General features: G+C 45.5%; 1 protein-coding gene across 3 annotated transcripts; it reads right to left on the minus strand.

Annotated features, from left to right (window-relative positions):
• Positions 1–6,977: 6,977 nt before the first annotated feature.
• LOC6608269 (serine proteinase stubble) lies at positions 6,978–20,361 on the minus strand. Of its 3 annotated transcripts, none has more exons than XM_032716003.1 (9): positions 20,320–20,361; positions 15,228–15,450; positions 11,768–11,925; positions 10,129–11,704; positions 9,559–9,954; positions 8,306–8,483; positions 8,098–8,250; positions 7,762–8,033; positions 6,978–7,701 (listed from the first exon to the last, which is right to left on the minus strand). In XM_032716003.1, the coding sequence occupies exons 2-9, from the start codon at positions 15,448–15,450 to the stop codon at positions 7,538–7,540; spliced, it is 3,120 nt and encodes a 1,039-aa protein (XP_032571894.1). In that variant the 5' UTR covers positions 20,320–20,361; the 3' UTR covers positions 6,978–7,537. The 3 variants fall into 3 exon arrangements, with proteins under 3 accessions (XP_032571894.1, XP_032571892.1, XP_032571893.1); XM_032716001.1 differs by lacking the exon at positions 20,320–20,361 and adding an exon at positions 18,821–19,133; XM_032716002.1 differs by lacking the exon at positions 20,320–20,361 and adding an exon at positions 18,714–19,133.
• Between the last annotated feature and the right edge of the window lie 403 nt (positions 20,362–20,764).

Raw genomic sequence — 20,764 nt, forward strand, 5'->3', positions numbered from 1 at the left:
CTGATGCTACCGCTGTTGCTAATGCTGATGTTGATGTCACCCCCAGAGGAACGTTGCAGCTTTCGCCTGCAGCGATCCATGTGACCGATATAACTGCTTTTGATGATCAAAGCCATTGCTTATCTAATAAATGGACCTTAATAAATTGATTTTAAAGAGTTCTACTAAATGAAGATCTTTAATATATATTTAAGTTACTAAGTACTTGCTTTTATAATGATTTTCAAAGATTACTGACACGGAAGTACATTATCTACTATTTAATAAATTTTACTTTGGAAGGGGAGCAATTTTCGAAAAGTTCAAACATAACACATACAAGATTAGCGATTCTTAAATTAAAAAATACATGCTGAAGCATTAAAATTATAATAATTTGCTTATGCTGCAATTTACCGTTTAAAATTAACAGTAATCTTCTACAAGCTTAAGGAGTTGTATCTTTAGTTACATTAATAAAATAGATGTAATCCTAAAGTTACTGCGAAGCCGTCTATAAATTAGTAAAGTGCATATTACTTAAGATATTATCTTCGACCCTCGACGTCAAGCTATTATATAGTACTTAGGTTAAGCCATCGATGCTGAACTCCGAGTTGTAAGAATCGAAAGTGCGAATTGAGATCCATGAAAATTGCATTGGCACGCAGTGGGTCAACGGAGGTTATTCCCCATGCGAGCCTGGCAATTAGTGGCCCGCAAAACACCGGCAAAAGTTGGCGGCTAATAACGGTCATCTAACTATTTGTCCAACTGGCCATGTGGTCATGTGGCCATAGTGACCATGCATCCACGGGCGGTCAGGAGGAGGTGCAACCTGTCGATTGGCATTTCCTTGACCCAAATTTCACTGCGAAGCGGCTGGAAAATCCGGCGGCCACGGCGGTTTGTTATTGTTTGGCTTTCTTGGCTGGTCCTGGCCTGGTCGGCACTACAATGTCGGGGGTAAACGCCTGACCAGGCTGGCATGGCACTGGTGGCTGCCCAAGCGTGGACTCCGCTCCGCCATCACGATCTTTGTAGAATTTCACTTTCGTTATTGTTGTCGCCGCTCGCCGTTTTTTCTGTCCACTTAATGTTTTTCTGTATGTATATTTTGTCTGTGCATTTCTCGGTTTGTTTTTTGTTTATTTTCCCGTGGTCAGCCCATCGAAATGGAAAACGCAGTGAGAGCCATGGACACCAACTGATTCGGACATGCCGGTCACGTGGGTGGTGGCACAGAACCAGTTGGGGTTGAAGCTGTTGGCTTTCTTATTGAGCTGTCTTCCCATAATTCATTAGATGCGGTATTACGACACCAGGGCCACGAACGCGCCGAATTATGAACGATTTTAAATGATTTTAGCATAATCAACGGTAGGGTAACTAAGACAAAGACCCTGCGTAGCGTCGACTTTCTCTCCATTGGCCAGTCGCCGTTCGGACAATGGTGCTCGCCCAAGAAGGTGCCAAAATATGCAAAAACAAAACACAAAAGCGAACTTTTAACAAATGGCAAACGATGAAATATTTGAAGCCATTCTTCGATCGCATCTGTTTCAGATGCCGCCACTCCATTGATCAGGGAATATTGGGTTATATAACCGCTAGACGTGGCTAAGCTAACCAGATCCAGGAGATAAATGAATCTCTTCAAGTTAAACAAAGAAAATATGAATTTTAGTTTGTTCTTATTTACCTTTCACAACAGACTATTAGTTAGTATGAAAATCAATTTACCTTTCGCAACATACTATTAGTTAATATCAATAAAAATAAACCAATTATTATGATTTTAGGTACCAGCCAGAATATTTCATACTAGATCATAAGTAGACCACTTAGATCTAATAATACTATATATTTTCCATCTTTTTTCGCCCACTTTTTTCTTTTATTGCGAAATTCGATGGTTTAATCATGCTAATTGCATGCCCACTTGATTTTCGATTTGCATACAGATATCTCTCAGCGATGAGCCGTCAAAATTTCTATTTCACAGCTGGCCAGGTAATTTGCAGACTAAGCAGAAATATCGACAGGGGGCAGTGCGATCTCGGCGATCGATGAAAACATCAACATAATGATGGGTGAATGAGCGACAAGTGTGAGAAATTCAATTTCAATTTCAGTTTCCAAGACTGCCAGGCTGCTCATTCGGCGACTGCAGAAAGTGAAGGTTTTGGTTTTGGACAGCATTACTGGGATGTTGCCATGTCAACGCCTACCAAATTGCCGATTCGCGATGTGGGTTCCCCTTGGCTTACAGTTTATTAGCCGCCGCTATTAATTTGTTTTCAACGCCGGCGATTAAAAACGAAAGATCATAGTGCCGGCGGTTTGGTCTGGTCAGTGGTCTCCGGGCTGTCTGGAAGTCTTTGCTGGATTAGGACCCAATTAATCAAAACGGGGCGTCGACATGTATTTTGATTTATTGCCAGCAATGAGTGGCTTTCCATTTTGCAGCCTCAAAGGGTCGAGCTGTGGAGTTCAGTAGCCCTCAGGTTCCGTATTTGGTGGGGATCTGTGACTAATTGAAAAGGCAATAATTTCACTTTTAGCAAGTGGCTGGCCATGTTTGCCCACTAAGCCAAACAAGACAGGGCAGACGAGTAACAAATGAAAGTGAGTAGCAGCAACTACAAATGACATACAGCCAATGATTGTTAAGCCCCCCCCCCCCCCCCCCCCCCCCCCGCAAACAAAGATCCCCTCGACCAGTCAACTAAGTCGTGTTTTCTAAAGCGACAGCAAATCACGCATACGCCACCGTTGACAACTTGCGCTTTCAATTATCGCGTGTCAATGGCCCACGAAAAGGGTCTTCTCTAATCGCGCTGGATTGTGTACCTATGATTTAATTTCGGTTTCTTTTCGCACACATTTAATTACGCAAATGTTATTCAATAAGCTCGTAAACGAGTCGGTCCGCTCGCGATTAGAGAAATGGGCGAAACTTTTGGCACGAATTTAGGGTCGTAAAGAGAGCTTATTGACTTTGGCAGCGGTTTTGTAACAGATTCTCCTAGAAGTAGAACCAATATTTGTATTGCCTAAATTAAACTAATTTTAATACGTTTAAGTTTGTGGCAGAAATTCTTTTCGAATCTGATTCAATTAGTAATATTTTAAATTAAGAAATGAACTTTACTCTCTAAGCACAATCCCTTCTTTTTCTTGGCAATCTTAAACTATAATCGTATTTAGTTTGAAGTCTATGTTTGTCCTATTCTTTTTGGCACGACTTTGCCGGTGGTCGAATTGGCCAGCTTGCGCCTCGTTTAATTGCACCATTATTTCACTTTGATGCCATTTTAATTTAATTCCATTTGCGCAACGACTTTCGTCTTCATTAGCTGCGTTTTTGTGAGCTTTGTTTGCTTTTTGGCTGTCCAAAAAATTTTGCACCTTTCACAGCATCCATTTGACTTCCGTCACCGTTTCTTCTCTGGTTTCGTTGTGAGTATTTTCTTTTCGTTTTTCTTATTTTTTATTTAGTTATTTATTTGCCTGGCCATTTAATTGGCGAAAATTGAAAAGGGAAAACATTTTACGTCCAAGACGCTTTGTGTAGGCGTCCACCGCAGATAATGCTATTAATTAGAAAGCGAAACTATAAAATTCATAATTTCTTCTTGATAAATGTTGGCACGAAAACTATATATATTTTTTTTGTACAATTGCCTTCACTTTTTTGATGATGTCCGAAGGGCAAAGGGCAGAAAAAGGTTTACATTTTGGGAAAGGAAAGGGAAGCTTCGATGGCCTGAGGCCACGGCCAAATGATTTACTTTGACTGCCGGTAAAAAGGAGAAGTCTGGAAGGCCAAAGGCTGCCCAAGAGTTTCCCCCGCTTAACGAGACTCAAAATCGCAATTCTCATGGCTATGCTAGAGACTTCCATATTTAGACATTCCACCGACACACCTGTGAACGAGCGGCTCCCAAATGAAGATCTATCAGAGCCGGTGGCGGTGTGAAGACGCTGGTTGCATCCGAAAAGCATTGGATATCTGTCCGCCGATCGATCTATCAAGATCCGAAGTGGTACCCAGACCAATAATTACCGGATGAGCAGTAATTTCCTACGGGTTACGTTTCAAATGGGCTGGCAGTGCCGTCAAATTAATGACCATCTCGACTTCGACTTGGTCTTGTGCGATTTCATTAAGCGATACCGGAGGAGAGGTGAGAGATGGCCCTTATCCGGGGTACCACCAGAACGGTGGCATTTCCCAGCGATGGCCCCCTCCTCCTCCTCCGATTGAAGAAAGGGAAAATATTGTCCATGAGTACTTTTCAATTGTTTCCATAGATGGGCCTATAAATCTGGGGAAAGATCTTATACATATTATTGTAGCACTTGGACTTTCGTTTTTTATTTGCTTCTCAAGTGGCTGCGCAGTTGCCGGCACAGTTCCTATTAATCTTTTTGCCCAGAAAAATTAGAAATTTCCATTGTACGGCGCGCTGGGAAAGTCCAAGTGCCAGAGTCGTCATTGTGCATTCGGTTCGGGTAACTGCTCGGACGGAGTAGTTGGTGGTCATCTCTGGGCCAGAAGCCCCATGATCTCTGCCTGACACTCGCCCCCTCACTCGCAGTGGTCGTGTGTGCGGCTTTTGATGATGCTTGAAGCGTTTTAATTGTGCAACGTTTCTTTAGAAATTAAATGCAAGACTCTTCAGTTACTTCATAGCTTTCGTTTTCCATGGGAATGCTCTGGATTCCGTTCGAGTTGTGTTTAGTCCGCTATTCGATTGTACCTAAGCCAATGACAATAGTAATAACAATCAAATTTCGCACCAAACTATTATGCAAGATGCTTTAGGTTTCTCTACCCATTACTAAAGGCAGCCCATAAATAAAACGATCGAGTGTCATAAATCCTCAGATTGTTTGACCAATTAATTCAAATAGAGCCGAATTTCACTTTCGCTAGACACAGTTTTCGCCTATTACTTTGATCAAGTTAACTAATCGCACCGGAGGATCATCGCCTGCCGGTTAATCCGATAATCTGTGGCCCATTACCACCACGAATCGCATGTGAAAGTTCAAGCCCAGGACCGACGACGACCCGCTCGTGATCGCAGCCGTTGATAATCCGTACGCATGACCCCCGTCCGAGTACGTGATATCCGTACAAATTATGATATGCCCCTCGCCGGTGATCTCGAGTTGTGCCCACGACATGCACTTGCAACGCACTCGAGGCTTCAGCTCCAGCTCCACCTCCAGCTCACACACGCCTTGCGGAAAGGCCAGAGGGGCGGAGGGTGAAGCGCATATGCAAATGACCAGCAATTATCAGCCATCAACCGAGAGCGAAAGTTTCACGAGCCGGCAATTGCAGGGCGTTCATACCAACCTGGAGGCCACATAGTTGCTTTCAACTTATAGAATTGCGTGGATTCGCGTTCCTAATGCTTACGATTACGCTTGTCCACCTTATTAATAATTTTGTTTAATTCATCGACTCTTAAAAAGATCTAAAAACCAATCATTTTCATTTGAAAAACACATTGGAATCGAGTATCATCTACATTGGTGTATAAGTTCTAGGTTACGTCGATAAAAAGTGCTCCCCCAACCTTATTATTAGGAAAATGAAAATTTGTTAAATATTTGTTGTAGTTGTTGTAGTAGTAGAAGCCGAAAGAAATATTTCTTAGACACAGATAGATCTCAGGTGGCTTTATTTTTGGCGGCTTTGCGTGTTAATCGCTTGCTACATGTTTCGCATATCTAATAATTTTACAAAATTAATAGAGGCGTGTGCCCGCCCTTCGGGCGAAGAAAGTATTTAGTTTTGCCTCAGTGGCACCTGCCAAATAATGTGCGATCCGCTGCCCAAGTCGGTGTCGTCTCATGCATAAGGAATTCGAGTGCTGTGTTTGGGGTTTCTGGATGGTGTCAATTTGTTGTACCCACCTAGTAAAATAAATAAATATTTTTATTTTAAAACTTTCAAAATAATGAATATGAAACTCTGTTATCGAGTGTTTTTTTTTTTCGCAAGATTTTGGTCAACAGTTTAGACTATTTTGTTACTTTTACGCTGTTGACTTTTTCAAATTATAAATAAATATTTTTTTTATGCATTGCTTATATTCAGGATATTCTTTTACTTCTCCTTTTACTTTTACATTTGTCGACTACTATTTTCACGATTTCCTAAAATAATTTTCATGCTTCTCATATTTTTTCTTTTGGCAAAAAATACCTTACAATTATTTGAAAAACGTATTCAATGGCTCGAACTTTTAATTCAGATTCATGCAATTCGCTTGAATTCGCCGCACAAAGAGATGGCTTAAGTCAAGGCTAAATAATTTATCAAAGTTTGTTACCATCTGGTAGACATTGTTTCAGAGATAGGTGGAGCCAATGATTTTTTGTAAAAATTTTTAAGGCCCAAGCCGATAGAAATATTTTCCTAGACACATATAGACACATGGATGGCTATATCTTTTGGCGGCTTTGCGTGTTTATCGTTTGCTACATGTTTCGCATATCTAATAGTTTTACAAATTTAATAGAGGTTTGTGAAGATAAATATTGCATTCCAGTTTGGAAGCCTAAGGGCGCCTTCCTAACGTTTCATTAATATCAATTTTCTTATCCTGTCAATATATCCACAATGTTCTCACCTCGTAGAAGTACCTCCAATTCCAACATATTTTTTTAACGACTTAACCGGCATTGTCTATATACAGCGACTATGTAAATTAATAAACTATAATACAGCGAACTGCGATGCGTGCCAAACTAAATTATAACATCGCCATTTTTATCATTTCTTTCTAAAATCATTTTTATTTTAAAAATTTCTTAATAGCAAGCTAGGCCTTCAAAGTATTCTCATTTCATGAGGTAAATGTATAATAATGCGTAGTTAGCCCCTTGAAGGGCTTCATTTAGTATCAAGCCCGCAGTTAGTAAAACACTCTATAACTTGTTTGTTTTAAACATTTTATTAGAATTAATTTTGTTGAGCATGAGCTGCTATAAATAAATAATTACAGTACGTTATAAAATAAAATTACAATAGCTTCTGCCGCATGATTCGATTCGGGTGGAAGCGACTTACGTGATAATGATGCCCTACCGAAGTACCCGACCGACGTCGAGTGCCCTAAATTAATGTTGTATAGGACTAAAGCTAAGTGTAAATGTTATGCAATAATTTAGAAAATTATGTACAGCAAATGGGAATAAATTAGGAGTCCGTCCAATCGGTTAATACGTTACATGAGCCGTGACTGCACAGTGATCTGTGCTTAATCACATTCACTAACTAGTTTAGGCTAGGCTAGGCTAGGCAACGTTAAGTGTAAGATTACGATTACGACAATGGAAGTGTCTGGTCAGTGGTTGCTGTGCGGGCAGGTGGAGGTAAATAGTGGCAACTGGAATCGTTGCTCGGATTATGGCCGATCTGATGCTCCATGGGATCCCTCCATAACCGGAGCACGAGTCCGAGTCTGAGTTGGATTCCGATGCCGTGTGGGGAAGACGTGCTAGGCATTCACTAAGGATCGGGCCGGAGCGGGACCTAGAACTGCAGGATCTGGTTGATCCAGTCCCGGAACTCCGAGATGCGGGTATAGACGCCAGGCTGGTTGGCCTCCGCACATCCAATGCCCCACGATATGACACCGCCGAGGTGGAAACGCTTGTCGGACTCACGCTGCAGCACCATGGGGCCACCGGAATCGCCTAGGGAAGAGAACAGTATTGGTTTACAGAGGTGTCCACAACATCTGGCCATTTACTCACCTTCGCAGGAGTCGTAGCCGCCCTTCTTCCAGCCGGCGCAGATGAATATGTGCGGTATGTGCTCGATGTAGCCCGCGGAGCGGTACATGGACTCGCATATGGTGTTGTTGATCACGGGCACGGCAACCTCCTGCAGCACACTGGGCAGGGGCCCATCCTCGTAGAGCCGGCCCCAGCCGGTGACGAAGGCGGTCTGGCCAATGAAGTTCTCATCGTTGTCGGGCACGCAAACGGGAATGATGTTCGGCTGGAAGACGACGGGCTCGTAGAACCTGAAAGAGAACGGAGACGGAAGTTGTAGTTAATTGGGAACACCACAGGGGCCAACCAACTCACCTGAGCAGGGCCAGATCGTACTCGAAGGTGCGCGGATCAAACTGCGGATGCGAGGCGACGATCTGCACTCGTCGCTCCTGGTAGCCGTAGGGCTCCTCCTCCTCCGCCAGATCGTACTCTCCCAGGCGCAGCAGGAGATCAGAGGGTGGCACACTGAAAGTAACACTCATGAGCACTGGGTCTCTGGGTTAGTCAGCGGATTACTCACTTGTCCACACAGTGGGCCGCCGTGATCGCCCAGTTCTCGTTCAGCAGGGCAGCTCCGCACTTGTGTAGGTAGGTGGAGGTGCGCCACTGACGCAGGGAGATCTGCCAGGGCCAGCGTCCAAAGGCCGCATTAGCTCCACCAACGATTCGGGGCTCAGGGAACATGCGACGGCCGCAAACTGATACAAGAAGAGGAAGGATTCAGAGTGGGATCTTGGTTAATAGGCCTGCGTCAGGTCACAATTAAAGTAATGGGCCCGCCAGGGCCTTAAACATTTTAATCACTCCGCCTGGCAGTCAGTCATTTGGGCCCAAATGTAATGTGCTTTGGCCAAGGAGGCTCAGTCCTTGACTTTGGCCTGCCCGAAGGCAGGCAGTCAACGGCCTACTTTATGGCCACAAACTCGACTTGGCTCGAACCGATCCCATCCGAAGCGAGATCCGAGCCGAACTGCAGTGTGACTTGTTTCGATTCGTGCATCAAGATTGCTTTTGCCGCCGCAAATCGGTCAACGGGACGCAGGGAGCAGAGGTTCTGGCTCGGATTGGTTCGTTTTTGGTGGGCTTTGGCCGACGACCGACAACGTGACCCATGCGGCACAATGACCGCCGCGATCCCATGCACGATGCAGTCATTATTGTAAATGATTGCTGTAAAAATTGTTGCCGACTGCGTCTAGCAAAAGTCCTGCTTAGGAGTGTTCTTGCACTGAGGTAACTGATCACTCATGGTGATGGTATAAACCTTATCTAAAAGCTTGATTACATAAGAATAAGAACTCTTCGCATTCAACTATCTATAATAGCGGGTTTAAATGTAAATTCATAGTAGACAATCAAAAATGTATCTAATAGTTTCCCTATTGATTTTCTATTATCTTCCAATCTATAAGCTACTTTTGATTACCTATTTAAGAAAATCACTCTGGATATTTAAAGCTCACTATAACCTTTTCTCCCTTTTGGTGGTGTCTCCCTTGATCTATTCCAATGATTTCGCTCGTGCTTTCTGCCTGTGTAATCATTTATAAGCTAGCTGGCCCAGGACAGCACCTCGGACATCTCGGAAGATGTCTCCGCTTCTTGGTCTTCAGTCCGATGATGCTGGCTCAAGGCCAGCGTTTAGCCTTCAAATTGAATTTAATGGCCACGCACGTTGGCTTTGTCTTATGGCCAAAGTCAGCCACGAGGTATTAATAGATTTCTCCCCGCAGGAACGGGTTTTCTCGCCGCCACTCCAGCACTCGAACTCACCTTCCTTGTAATCGACGCCCTCCAATGCATTGGCGGGTGCCACGGTGGTGCTGCCTGTAGCCTCGATGGTCGTTGTGTTCGGTTCTTCGCCGCTGTAATCGGTGGTTTCAGCTGCGGTTGTGGGACTGCTGGTTGTGGTGCTGCTGCTGGCTGCCAAATCACTGCCCAGATCCGTGTAAGATGATGTAGATGAGGCTAATTCTATACTGCTCGCTGGTGGCTCTGTGGTTTTCACTGTGGTTGTCGCTGCTGCGGTGGTTGTTGTTGTGGGCTTGGCTGTGCTGCTGGGTTTCGGTGGCTTTGTGGTCTTCTGCGGCTTGACCGGGCCGTGGGTCTCCACTTCGCTGACACTGGTGGCCACCGAGATGACCACTTTGTCGGTGGCGCTGGGTGGTGCTGTGAAAGGATGCAGAACTGGCATTAGTAAGACCGCCATGTTAAATAAATTAGTGGTAAACTATTATTAATATCAAACATTTCCATTATTTAGCTACCTTTAACGATGGGCTTATCTTATTTTAATCTCATGTCAAATATAAGTTCTTAAAATTTTTTTTTTGTTAGGCTTACCTGCGGACGCTGAAATTTTGTCAGCGGCTTCACTTGATTCGGTGGTCAGTAACATCCAATTAGAAGGTGGTGTAGGCTGCCAATCGTTCGAAATACTGGCATTAGTCGGTGGCTCAGCCTTCACATCGGTCCAAGTGATCAGGCCGGTTTTTTTGGTGGTTGTTGTTAGGGGTGCACTTGTGGGTGGCTCGATGGTGACCAGTGGTTTTGCAGTAGTTGTTGTTGTGGTTGTTGTTGTTGTTGCCTTCGTTGTGGTTGTTGTCGCCTTGGTAGTTGTGGTTGTTGTTGTGGGAGGCTTTGTTCTTCGAGTGGGTTTAGGCGTTGTGGTTGTTGTTGTTGTTGTAGTGGTAGTGGTAGTGGTAGTTGGAGCGTTGGTGGTGGTTGGCTTCTTTTTGGTTACCAAAGGAGTGGTGCTACTTGCTGGTGGCTTTGGAGAACTACTGCTGCTGCTGGATGAACCCTTTGTTGCGGTGGTTGTTGTTGGCTCAGCAAGCAGAGCGGGCACCTTGACGATTTCCCCAGTGGGTTTCGGCTTGGGCCGCGGAGCTTGAGTGGTGCGTTCTGGCAGCCTCGTTGTGGTGCGGTTTTTGGGCAGTTCGTCCTTAAACACGGTGGTTGTTGTTGATGTTGAGCTGGTGGTGGTGGTACTGCTGCTGCTCGTCTGAGTCACGGGCCTTTGAGCTGGCAATGTGGTGGCTGTGGTGGCATTTGCAGTGGTGCTGCTGCTGGCCAGACTATCAGCCGGCTTCCGTGTGGATTGTGTTCCACTGGCGTTGGTTGTTGTCGTACTCACTGGCTTTTTCGCTGGTGCTGGCCTCCTGCTGGAATGGGTTTTGTGCGGCTTGCTCGTGGTGGTGCGCAGCGGTGGTGTTGGACGTTGGGTGGTTGCGGCCGCTTTCGTGCTCGTTGTTGTGGGTGGAGCTGCTGTGGTTGTTGTTGTGGTGGTGCTAGTGGTTGTAGTTTTACTGGTTGTCCTACTGGCTACGGAGCTGGTTCCCGTTGGCCTTGTGTATCGCCTGGTCGTAGTGGTTGTTGTCTCCTGCTGTCGAGTGGGTTCTGTAACCGCTGGCGTCGTCGTCTCCACAATTTGGAAAGTCACAAACTTGGTGGGCACCGAGGTGGTTTCGATGCGCTGCTCCACAATCGGCGCAGTGGTTAGCACCGGCTTGGCGGTGGTTGTGCGCCTCCTCGGTGGCTTAACAGTTGGCGTAAACGTTGTTGTCGGTACGGCACTGGGTTTCATAGTGGTTCGCACCACATAGTGCGAGTTCTTGTGGGTGGTGTGTGCCAGCGGTGGGCGGCGTGTGGTTGAGAGCGTGCCGTTGCTGGTGGTGCGAACAGGTGCCGGCTTCGCGGTGCTCAGATAGGACTGGGTGACGTTCTTGAGCAGCTCGTTGGTGGTGTGGTGATGGGCGGTGCTGCTGCCGCTGCTGCTACTACTGGACAAGCTGCTTTCTGTGGTTAGCTTGAAAAGGGCACTGGTGGGCAGCGTGGTGGACTCGTGGGAAAAGTGGGAGATGGTGTTCTGGTCAATGCTGTTGTCGTTGATCTCTGGCGCAAAGAGCGAGGCTTCCTCCTGGTAATTAGGCAGAGGAATTAGTGGACTATGGTGGATTTCGAGGGGATGCTAATTACTCACCTTCATGGCGCAGCACGAGCCAAAGTAGAAACGATCGATGCAGGTGCCCAGGTGGGTTCCATTCTGCTTGATGCAATCGATGGCGAACATACAGACGCCAGAGCGTCCCGATTTGCGAACGATGCAGGGCAGATGACGGATATTACGACCAGATTGGACTGTCAATAGCGAGGTAATTACCAGAACAATCAGTATAATTGTAGCACAGAACCATGATTATTATATACTAAGTAATGATGATGATGGGGGGACAAAGCAAAAAAGATTCCTATTCTGGTCCCAGCGACTCGAATAGACTGCTCCACACCATTTCCGTTTGCTGCGGCGATTAACGCCTTCGAATTTGTACGCCAATTTGAGCCAGTTCTTTACCGTTAGCCAAACAGTTAACACAAGTGAAAATGAAGTGGCAACAAACGAAGACGATCCGAACACTAGCACGAACATGGGTATGAACCGCAGGCCAAAGCCCAGCAAGAGGAGAGCCCATAAAAGCCACCAGATCGCTGAAGGGCGTCATCATCGCCCGGCCAAAACATACACATAAGACCGCCCGATGAGGCAACAGTAGCCCATCCGCATTATTGTTATTTATTTATTATTTCTGCTCTTCTGCGGCTGCCGCTTCGCCAAGAACATCGTCATCATCTTGACCATCGTCATTGTGTAATCGAGCCGAGAATTATCCGAAAGCCCGAGCTTTGAACTTATATAATTACAGGCGGCAGCACGGGGCCAAGAGTTATTTGCTTATTTGTGTTTCGGGGCCCTGACAAATCGCGGCCAGGGCAAAATAACTTGGAGCAGCCGGAGTGTCCGAGGAAAGCACAGTCGGCGGTCCTGATTGCCCCTTTTGCTCATAAATTCACTTAACAAGCTGGGCTTACTGCTTAAAATACTCGCACATAAATAAGCCACTTTGCTTGAACTTTGTTGATCATTACAAAGAAAACAAATCGCGCATCGTTTGACCAAGGCGATTTTTTAAATACCTCTTTGGATTTCATTATCGAAGGTGCAAATGATGGGTATTTATTTTATTGGCTCTTATTAACTGTCAGTTACTTACTCTTTGTGAGTTATAAATATTTCACCTTTCATATCGGGTCGTATAGATAAAATGCGTCGAATGTTATGTTATTTATAGTGAAACAAAACATATAGATGGCTTTAAAAATTAAAGCACTTAAATGCAAAAGTTTTCCGATTATTCAACATAAGTGCCTGCTTATTTAGTTTAATTACTCATCATCTTTCTTTTATCAAATCCCTGTTTATCTTATCCCCTTTTTCATAGAAAATATATGTATGTGTTGGAATCACTTAAAATCATGTTCTGAAACCATCAAAAAGTTGATAACCCTACCATTTTAGAGGGTATTTAAATAAATATTGCCAATTGCCTGGTTGGTGTTTTGCGTTTATTGAACTTTAGCCGTAGAGTGCCGCGCATTTCTTATGCAATTAACACGAAATTCTGAAGAGCGCTCTCCTGGGCATTGAGTTACCATGCCTCAGTGGCGGCCCAAAAACGGATGACTCAAGACACGAACTTAAGCCGAGAACGAAAATAATCCATCGAAAGGGGAATTCAGCCCGAGACATTGTCACGTTCCATAGATCGTGGCCAGGCCGGCAGTGGCAGTGGCAGCGGTTCTGTTTCTGTTTGCATTTCGTTTTGTGGCTTTTTGGGTCAACAGCTTAGCATATGTTTCGCTAGCCACTCGCCTGGCCTACCAAACAGCCAGAATCGATGACGGTGGGGTGTGGTGAGGGGAGTCGGTGGAACAGACGGCTAGAGAGGAAAAGACCCGCATTGCAATGAAGGAAATTCGTTTTTGGCATGCGAATGCGGCACCACAATTTCGTGGCCCGATTGTGGGTGAGTGGCGCAGCGGCTATGTGGGTCAGCGGCAGCCAAGAACAGAGGGTTCGGTTCGATCTCCGGGTTTGTTTGTCTTATTTCCCTTTCACTTGCCATCAAATTTACTTTCCGCTTTCTGCAGCCGCCTCTTGCCGCCCGCGTCTGCGGGTAGATACCCGAGTCTGCCCGAGTGGATCCATATTATTTATATTTTCTTTGTTGCCGCTGCGGTCCAGTCGTAAACATAACATGCTCTTGGCCAGCGTATGATTCCGATTTTGAATCCGTATAAGATAGCCGGTCCGCGTCCGAGTGTCCAAGACGGACTGGCCTGACTGGCGGCGGCGGTTGCTTATTTTATGGCAACATTCTTTGATGGCTGACCTCAATTGCTTTTGCCCGCTGACGTTCGCCAGTTTGGCTCTTTGGCCAGCTTCGGCTTATATGAAAGTTTCGTATAGTAGTTTTAGTTTCATCTCTCCGCTGGTCGCTCAAAGGCTGCGCTTTGTTGTCTTTCAGCAGACAAATTGGCAGCTGTGTGGGCCGCAGAGGAAGTGCTAATAGCGTATAAATTTGATTCTTAATGGCTGTGACCCAATTAATCTTCGTTCCCGGCAACGCCTGTCTCTATTGTCATTAATTTTGATTACTTTCATTAGAAGTGCTCTGGCTCTGTTGCTCTTTCTGTTCCCAGTTAGGTCTCACTGCGGACGAGTTCGTTGCTTAAGTCTTTTGTGTCCGCTGTCGAGCTCACGCCTTTTTGGCAATAAAGTTTATGGCTGCCAGCTTCTGTTATCTCAAGATGGTTAATGCTGAACTAGAACTTTAACAATACTTTTCTAAGCATAAAGTTAAACGATCCAGAAATTAGACTAAGCATTAAATGTCTGCATGGTTTTCAATGATTTAAATCTTGGTTTATGCCATATAAACACCATACTGGAATACTTAACTTTATTCAATTAAATTAAGTCATTAATATAATTAGTATTTATTGTTTTATAGTCTATTATTTGGGTGGATAACTCTTTTGATAATTTTTTTTTTTCAATTTGAAAATATAATTTACTTTTATTTCTGAACTGGGCTAATATACTAGATAAGTTAAATATTCTAATTTTGCATAAGTTTTTTTTTTTGAGTTTACAATTTCTTTGTGTATTACTCAAATGTACCCAAAATGCGGATTTGGGTTTCTTCCATTGGACTCCAAAGTCGTCTTTGTATTGTTATTAAAGCAAGTTGAAATATGCGACATTACTTTTCTCATACTTGTTACGTGATTTGAAACGAGCTTATTATATTTTCTCAAGTTTCTGGGGGCTTCTGATTCAGGGTGCGGCTACTTGAGATATGGGCTTAGTTTTATTGTAATCACCGGGGATGCCTGACTTTTAATTGTCTGCGTGAGAGAAAGTGCTGGAGTTCTCGGGAAACAATGTAGAAGAAAGGGAGACTGATGGGATCGGTATGTGCATCAGCAGCCGAATCTCTTCCCGCTGAGTAATTCCCGTTAAGTGAGAGCGTCAATTGCTTGACACCCATAAACCCAATTGGGCAGATGATTCAATCGGAGAAGTGAGAGTGGGTACTTACACTGTGCTAAGCTAGGATTATCCACGAAGACGGGACTGGCGTCTGCCGTCAGCAGCATCAGGCTGCCCAGCGTGAGGAGGCTGAAGACGAGGCTGGGGCGTGGCATTGTGGACGTGGCTATCGCTGGTGCTCCAATTCTTTTGGGGGTCAGATCTGAGGCTTCTACCGCCCTACTGGCTGCTGTGTACGTATAGGTGTCTGTATCCGTGTGTTGAGCACCCATCTGCAAAAAGAGTTCACAAGTTGGTTAGTCTTCGCCCGCCGGATGAGTCATGTGAAATGTGAAACGTTTTTAAGGCCCTATTCAAATTGATCACTTAACGAATCCATATTTTTCTACACCAAACCGATGGGCACGGCCCAACAACCACAGAGAAAAGCAGCGGGCAAACGGAGGAAGCAACAAGTGCGTAGAAGCAATACGCCGCGGCTGACTCAAGTAGGTGAAAGTCTGTCTCTGGTGACTTGCATATGCAAAAACGGGGAGAAATGAAACAAAACACAGAAACAGAAACCGAACGAGCTAAATTTGCCCAGGCAGCCAGGGCGTATGTGTAATATGCGGGATGGCTTGTTTAGTCATGCCTAAAATGCTCCAAATGGAAAGCAAAAGTGTGAGCATAGAAAGCGGCCCGAAGGGGAATCATTTACTGATTGTATAATCTGTGCCCCGTTTACATAACCGTATGTAAATGCACTTAACCTCAGGTTCCCATTCCCAGGGCTGCCCAGGTGACAACCAGGTTCTCATCACATCGCGAGCCGGGGTTCAACACACGCCTAATTGAGCTGCAGTTCGATCTGGTGAAGAAAGTTCAGCGCTGGAAAATGTACAGAAATGATGACATAAACCGGAGCAATCAACGAAAGCGAACCACTAACAACCGGCGACGACAAATGACGATGATGAGTTGGCTAGAGCTAACTGGACCTGCTCCGGGATCCGATGACAAGGCGCGTCTATGTCACGCATACCTATGTCCATGCCCGGAGGCATCTTGCGGTGACAACACATTCATTGATCGACCGTTCTGTTCTCTTCGGGTTCGGTTCTGTTCTGTTTAGTTTGGTTTCTTTGGGTCTTTCTTTAAGTCACGATTCTGCAGCGTTGAGAAATTAGCTGCGTTTGGCGGCAGAAAGGGGGCAGAGTAACTCTCATTGTTAGCGACTCTTCTGTTAGTTGCGTAATGCGGTCGTTGAACCTGGCTGGTAGGAACTTCGACCGCAGCTTACTGAGTAAATGGCTTTAATTAAGCCCGAATGCTAAATCAGTATCGGGAATCTGTAATCAAGAACGGAAGCCATAAAACATATCCATGCGGATGCCTCAATTAGACGTTGAATTCAAACCGATAGATTGACTAGTACTACACACGATCTCAAGTCCAGTTCCACGATTGTTTGGCTTTTCGCAGCCTCAAAAATGTTGGCCAGCTATTTGTGTATTTGGGTCACGTTCAGACCATATCGGTATGCGTATCTGTATAATTGTGTTGGCGTTGCCTCTGTGTGCAAATTAACACGAATTTCTGAGCGATAACCAGAATGCCTGGGAAGAGCGAGATGTGGCCGGATCTGGGTCAGAAGCAGTAGAAGCGGATGATTTGCATGATTTCCATCGGATCGGCGGATCGGTAGATCGGGGGATCTGGGGATTGTTGGGGCTGTCCCTCCAGCTCCACCTCGTTTAATGGGCAATTAAGTAATTTCCACTCGCGACTCGATACAAGTGACAATTTCATTTGCTCGTTAAAAGTGAAATTACAATTTGTTTTGTTTGGTATTAAAAATACATTTCGCAGCGGAGTTAGCCCTGGGTAAAAGCGAAAGCCAATGAATTTCTTTGTAGCTTCTTTTTTTTAGTATTTACCTAAAAGAAAAGTGAAATGCCAGCAGCGGTTGGTAATTTCAAATGCCGAACAAAAGAATTATGCCATTTGCTATGGAACGACTAGTTCATCAAAAGAAACCACATACACATCGACTACGTTTCTAGTGTAATCAAATAAGAAGTGCGTCTCGCTGGCCGCTGCTTTCATTTCTGCTTACCAAAAACGGAGCTCGGTGAAATTTTCTGTGTATATTTGGCTTTTTTTTATTTTTTTTATTTTGTCTTGTGTCCACTCAGCTGCGGGCTGCCAAGGCCCAGCGGCTTGTCGGTTCTGGCCACATGTCCCCAACTGGCTGTCAAGCTAGGCCCAGTTCATTAGCTCAAAACGAAAGACTTAGGGCACAAACTCGATGGGCAGGCGTGCGCATCGCCTGTCGCTGAGGGCCGCCTAATTGTTTCAGCAGCTGCCATTGCAGGTTCAATACAACCATCAACGGCAATTTTCAATTGCAAATACCGAATGCAAATTACAATAATTACGGGCGAGCCTTTTTGCGCTACTATACGCAGGCAGCCTCATCCTATCACCCCATCATCAACTTCTCCTGTCAGGCGATCTGGCCGGCAAACCTGTATAAACCAGAGCGGCCCCAGAACGTGAAATGCAAATAACGCAACAGGCTTCCCACTGCCTACAGATCATCTGTGGCCGCAAGACAAACGTGCTCCACCCCTCCACTGCCCCCCACCGCCCTCCCAGCTGTCGAGTGCGTTTTAGACCAAAGACAGGCGGACTGGCAGGCCTCCAACAATAAGGAAGAGTCGTATGTGGTTGGCGCAGGGTCGACCCTATGGTACTCATCACAAAATCTGTAAAATCTAACACAGGGAAAACTGAATGAACATAAAAACTGCATCACTTGCATTTGGTCAATCTCCAGTTTCTTCTCTGTAAGGATAAATTTAACTCAATGAAACTTCTCTTTTAAAAATTAGCTCCGAGTCCATCTAACCCCTGATACCCTCGACTTGCCATTGGCATAACCACTATCAGACCAGTTCTTTAAACCGAAAAGCAAAAATCGTTTGCCGAGGAGCCAAAGGAAGCTGGAGCAAGCAACGTTCTGCTAAAGATTGCCTTTTCTCGGCCGGCGAGGGAAAAGCAGAAGCAGTCGGCAGTGGCAGCGCAATTGAAACACTTGTACTAAGCTGCTGCTGCTCCTGCCTGCTGGTGGTGGTGGTGGTGCCACAACTCTTGTGGCACGCCGCTTTGGCTCGCTTGCATTTTACAGGAATTTCAATAAATTTACAGAGGAGGGAGCGACTTTTGCTTTGGACTCGTTTCGAGCTTTGGCCGTGTTTGCGGCGCTTGAACTGGCTGCTCTTGTTTTGCAGCCTCTGCTGGTGCAGTTAGTTGCAGTTATGCGCATCTATCGGCTGCTCGGTATCTGTATCTGAATCTGTATCTCAACACATGCATCTGAGTCTGTTGCTGTTTTTGTTTCTGTTTCTGTGACCGCAGTGAGTTGGCGCTTAATTGACTTGTACGCGGTAGAAAGTGCACAACCACTTTGGGCACAACCACTGGCGCAGGTGAAAAAAGAGCCGGCGTATCTGGCGGATGCGTATCTGAGTCTCGGATCTTTTGCATTTACTTGCGTTGGCTGCCAGTTGACGTCGAGCTGCGGTTCACTGCTGCCAGCTATTTTGGGTCATTTCATTTAATTCGCTGTTACCATATGAGTGTGATTATAACTCTTACGTTTGTGGCTCGTTCTTTTTATGAGTTTCTTCACTTTTGACACTGGCTCTCGGCCTTTTTCCGCAGTTCTACCTTTCGTTTCTTTCAAAAAAAGATCACACAAAGCACTGTTAGTCGGCTGGGAAAATCTGTTTCCCGAGATTCGTTTCCTTTCCCGGTTGGGATTTCGTTGCTTTGGCTTGGCTTGTATTCTTGCACTTGAACTTTTCTCGGGACTTTGGGTCAGGCCAATTATTTCACTCACACTCGCACACACACACGCACACTCGCTAAGTCCCCGAGCACACACACTCGCACACACACAGTCGCGGAAGACGGAAGACGAGCTGAAGACCAAGTTAAGAGCGCGACAAGTTGCGCACGTCTGCGGACTGGAGCTCACACAAAAGATCCACAAACCAGGTGAGCCAGGTGAAGCCACTGCCTCTGCCACTGGCACTGCTGCCGTCGCTGCCGCTGCCCGCTGCGACTGAGATTTGGCCACGCCGGCAGAGCTGAAGAACTTGGTAAGGCGAAATTGGTAAGTAAGCTGACTCTCTCTCGCTCGCACGCTCATTCCGGCTCAAAGTTAAAGTCAAAGCCAAAACCAAAACCGAACCACCAACATGTGCGCATGCGTGCAGTCGGCGTCGACTGCGCTACGCGCATAACGGTTTTCATTAAGGCCAACACCGAGAACGGCCAAAAGCTAGGCGCTGTTTCTGTTTCTGTTTCTTATTCAAATGAACCTCTCTCTCTTTTGGCCACCTCTCTCTTTTTGAGGCGGCTCACAGCTGATTGGCGGCACAAGGTGTTTTGCGGGGGGTGGTGGCGGGGGGAGTTTGGGGTTAACAGCGCTTTCACATTAAAATAGCAAGAAGCAGAAGACAGCACACACAGCACACACACGCACACTTGCACACATCGTGGCTTTTTCTTTTAATATATATATTTTGTGTTGCAAATGAGTTTGTTTTTGCTGCTGCTCGCCATTCTTTGTCACCTGTGCGAGTGTGAGAGTGTGTGAGTGTGGGGGCCACCGTTTGTTTGTCTTTTAATTTATGCACGTCGTCAGGTTAAGAAAGTCAATCTTTATTATGCTGCGTCTCTCACAGGCAAACCTGTTGGCTGATAAGAATTGCATGGTGACTTCCTTGGCTTTTAAGTATCTTTTCCCAGAAACGAATGGGAAGAAACTTCTAAGGAGCAGCACTTCTGAGGAAAAACACTTTACCCATTTCAGAAAGGGAAATATTAAACTTCTGTTAAAAATTAAGGCAAAAGCTCGTTCTAACTTCTTTTGTCCTTTAATCAATGCACTCATTGTGGATATTTTTCTTTTGTTTAGGCACTGCGACCATCACACGCTCTAATCCGCACATCATTAGCTCTCATGAAAAGGCCATTTGACTGCCGAAGAAACCCATTTATACAGCACACAAGAATCGCGCCTCACAACATCTCTGTTTAATGAAGCAAACAAAACAAAACGCACAATTAACTATCAACCACTGACTGACTTGGCGATGACGCGTGTCTTTGGCAGTTCCTTGAACTCGAGAGACCTTGACACTGGGGCTGCTCCACAGCAACTGAGGCTTGGAAAGCCAAGCGATCCCCGATTCTTTGGCCAATTGCCCGAAGAAGTGGATGCCAATGTGGATGCTAAGAGCGAGCTCAGGTGAGAGAGAGAGCTGCTGATAAGCTCCTTTTCGATTCTTCTCCCCCTGATTATGTTATTGAGTTTTGATGGCACCTCCATCCACTGGATGCCCAGCGATACTGGTCATTGGTTACTGCTTGGTGGCCAGCGGAAGTCGGGCTCATTAGAAATTCAGATCATGCTCGGCATGTGGCACCTGTTGCACGGCCATGGACCCAGTTTGGATTTCCCGCGCTATCTCAGTAGATATCTCTGTTTGATGTTCGTGCCTGTTCTGGTATTTCTGGCTAATGTTTGCTGCC

Source organism: Drosophila sechellia, chromosome 2R (genome assembly GCF_004382195.2).
Source record: "Drosophila sechellia strain sech25 chromosome 2R, ASM438219v1, whole genome shotgun sequence".
Classification (NCBI taxonomy): domain Eukaryota; kingdom Metazoa; phylum Arthropoda; class Insecta; order Diptera; family Drosophilidae; genus Drosophila; species Drosophila sechellia.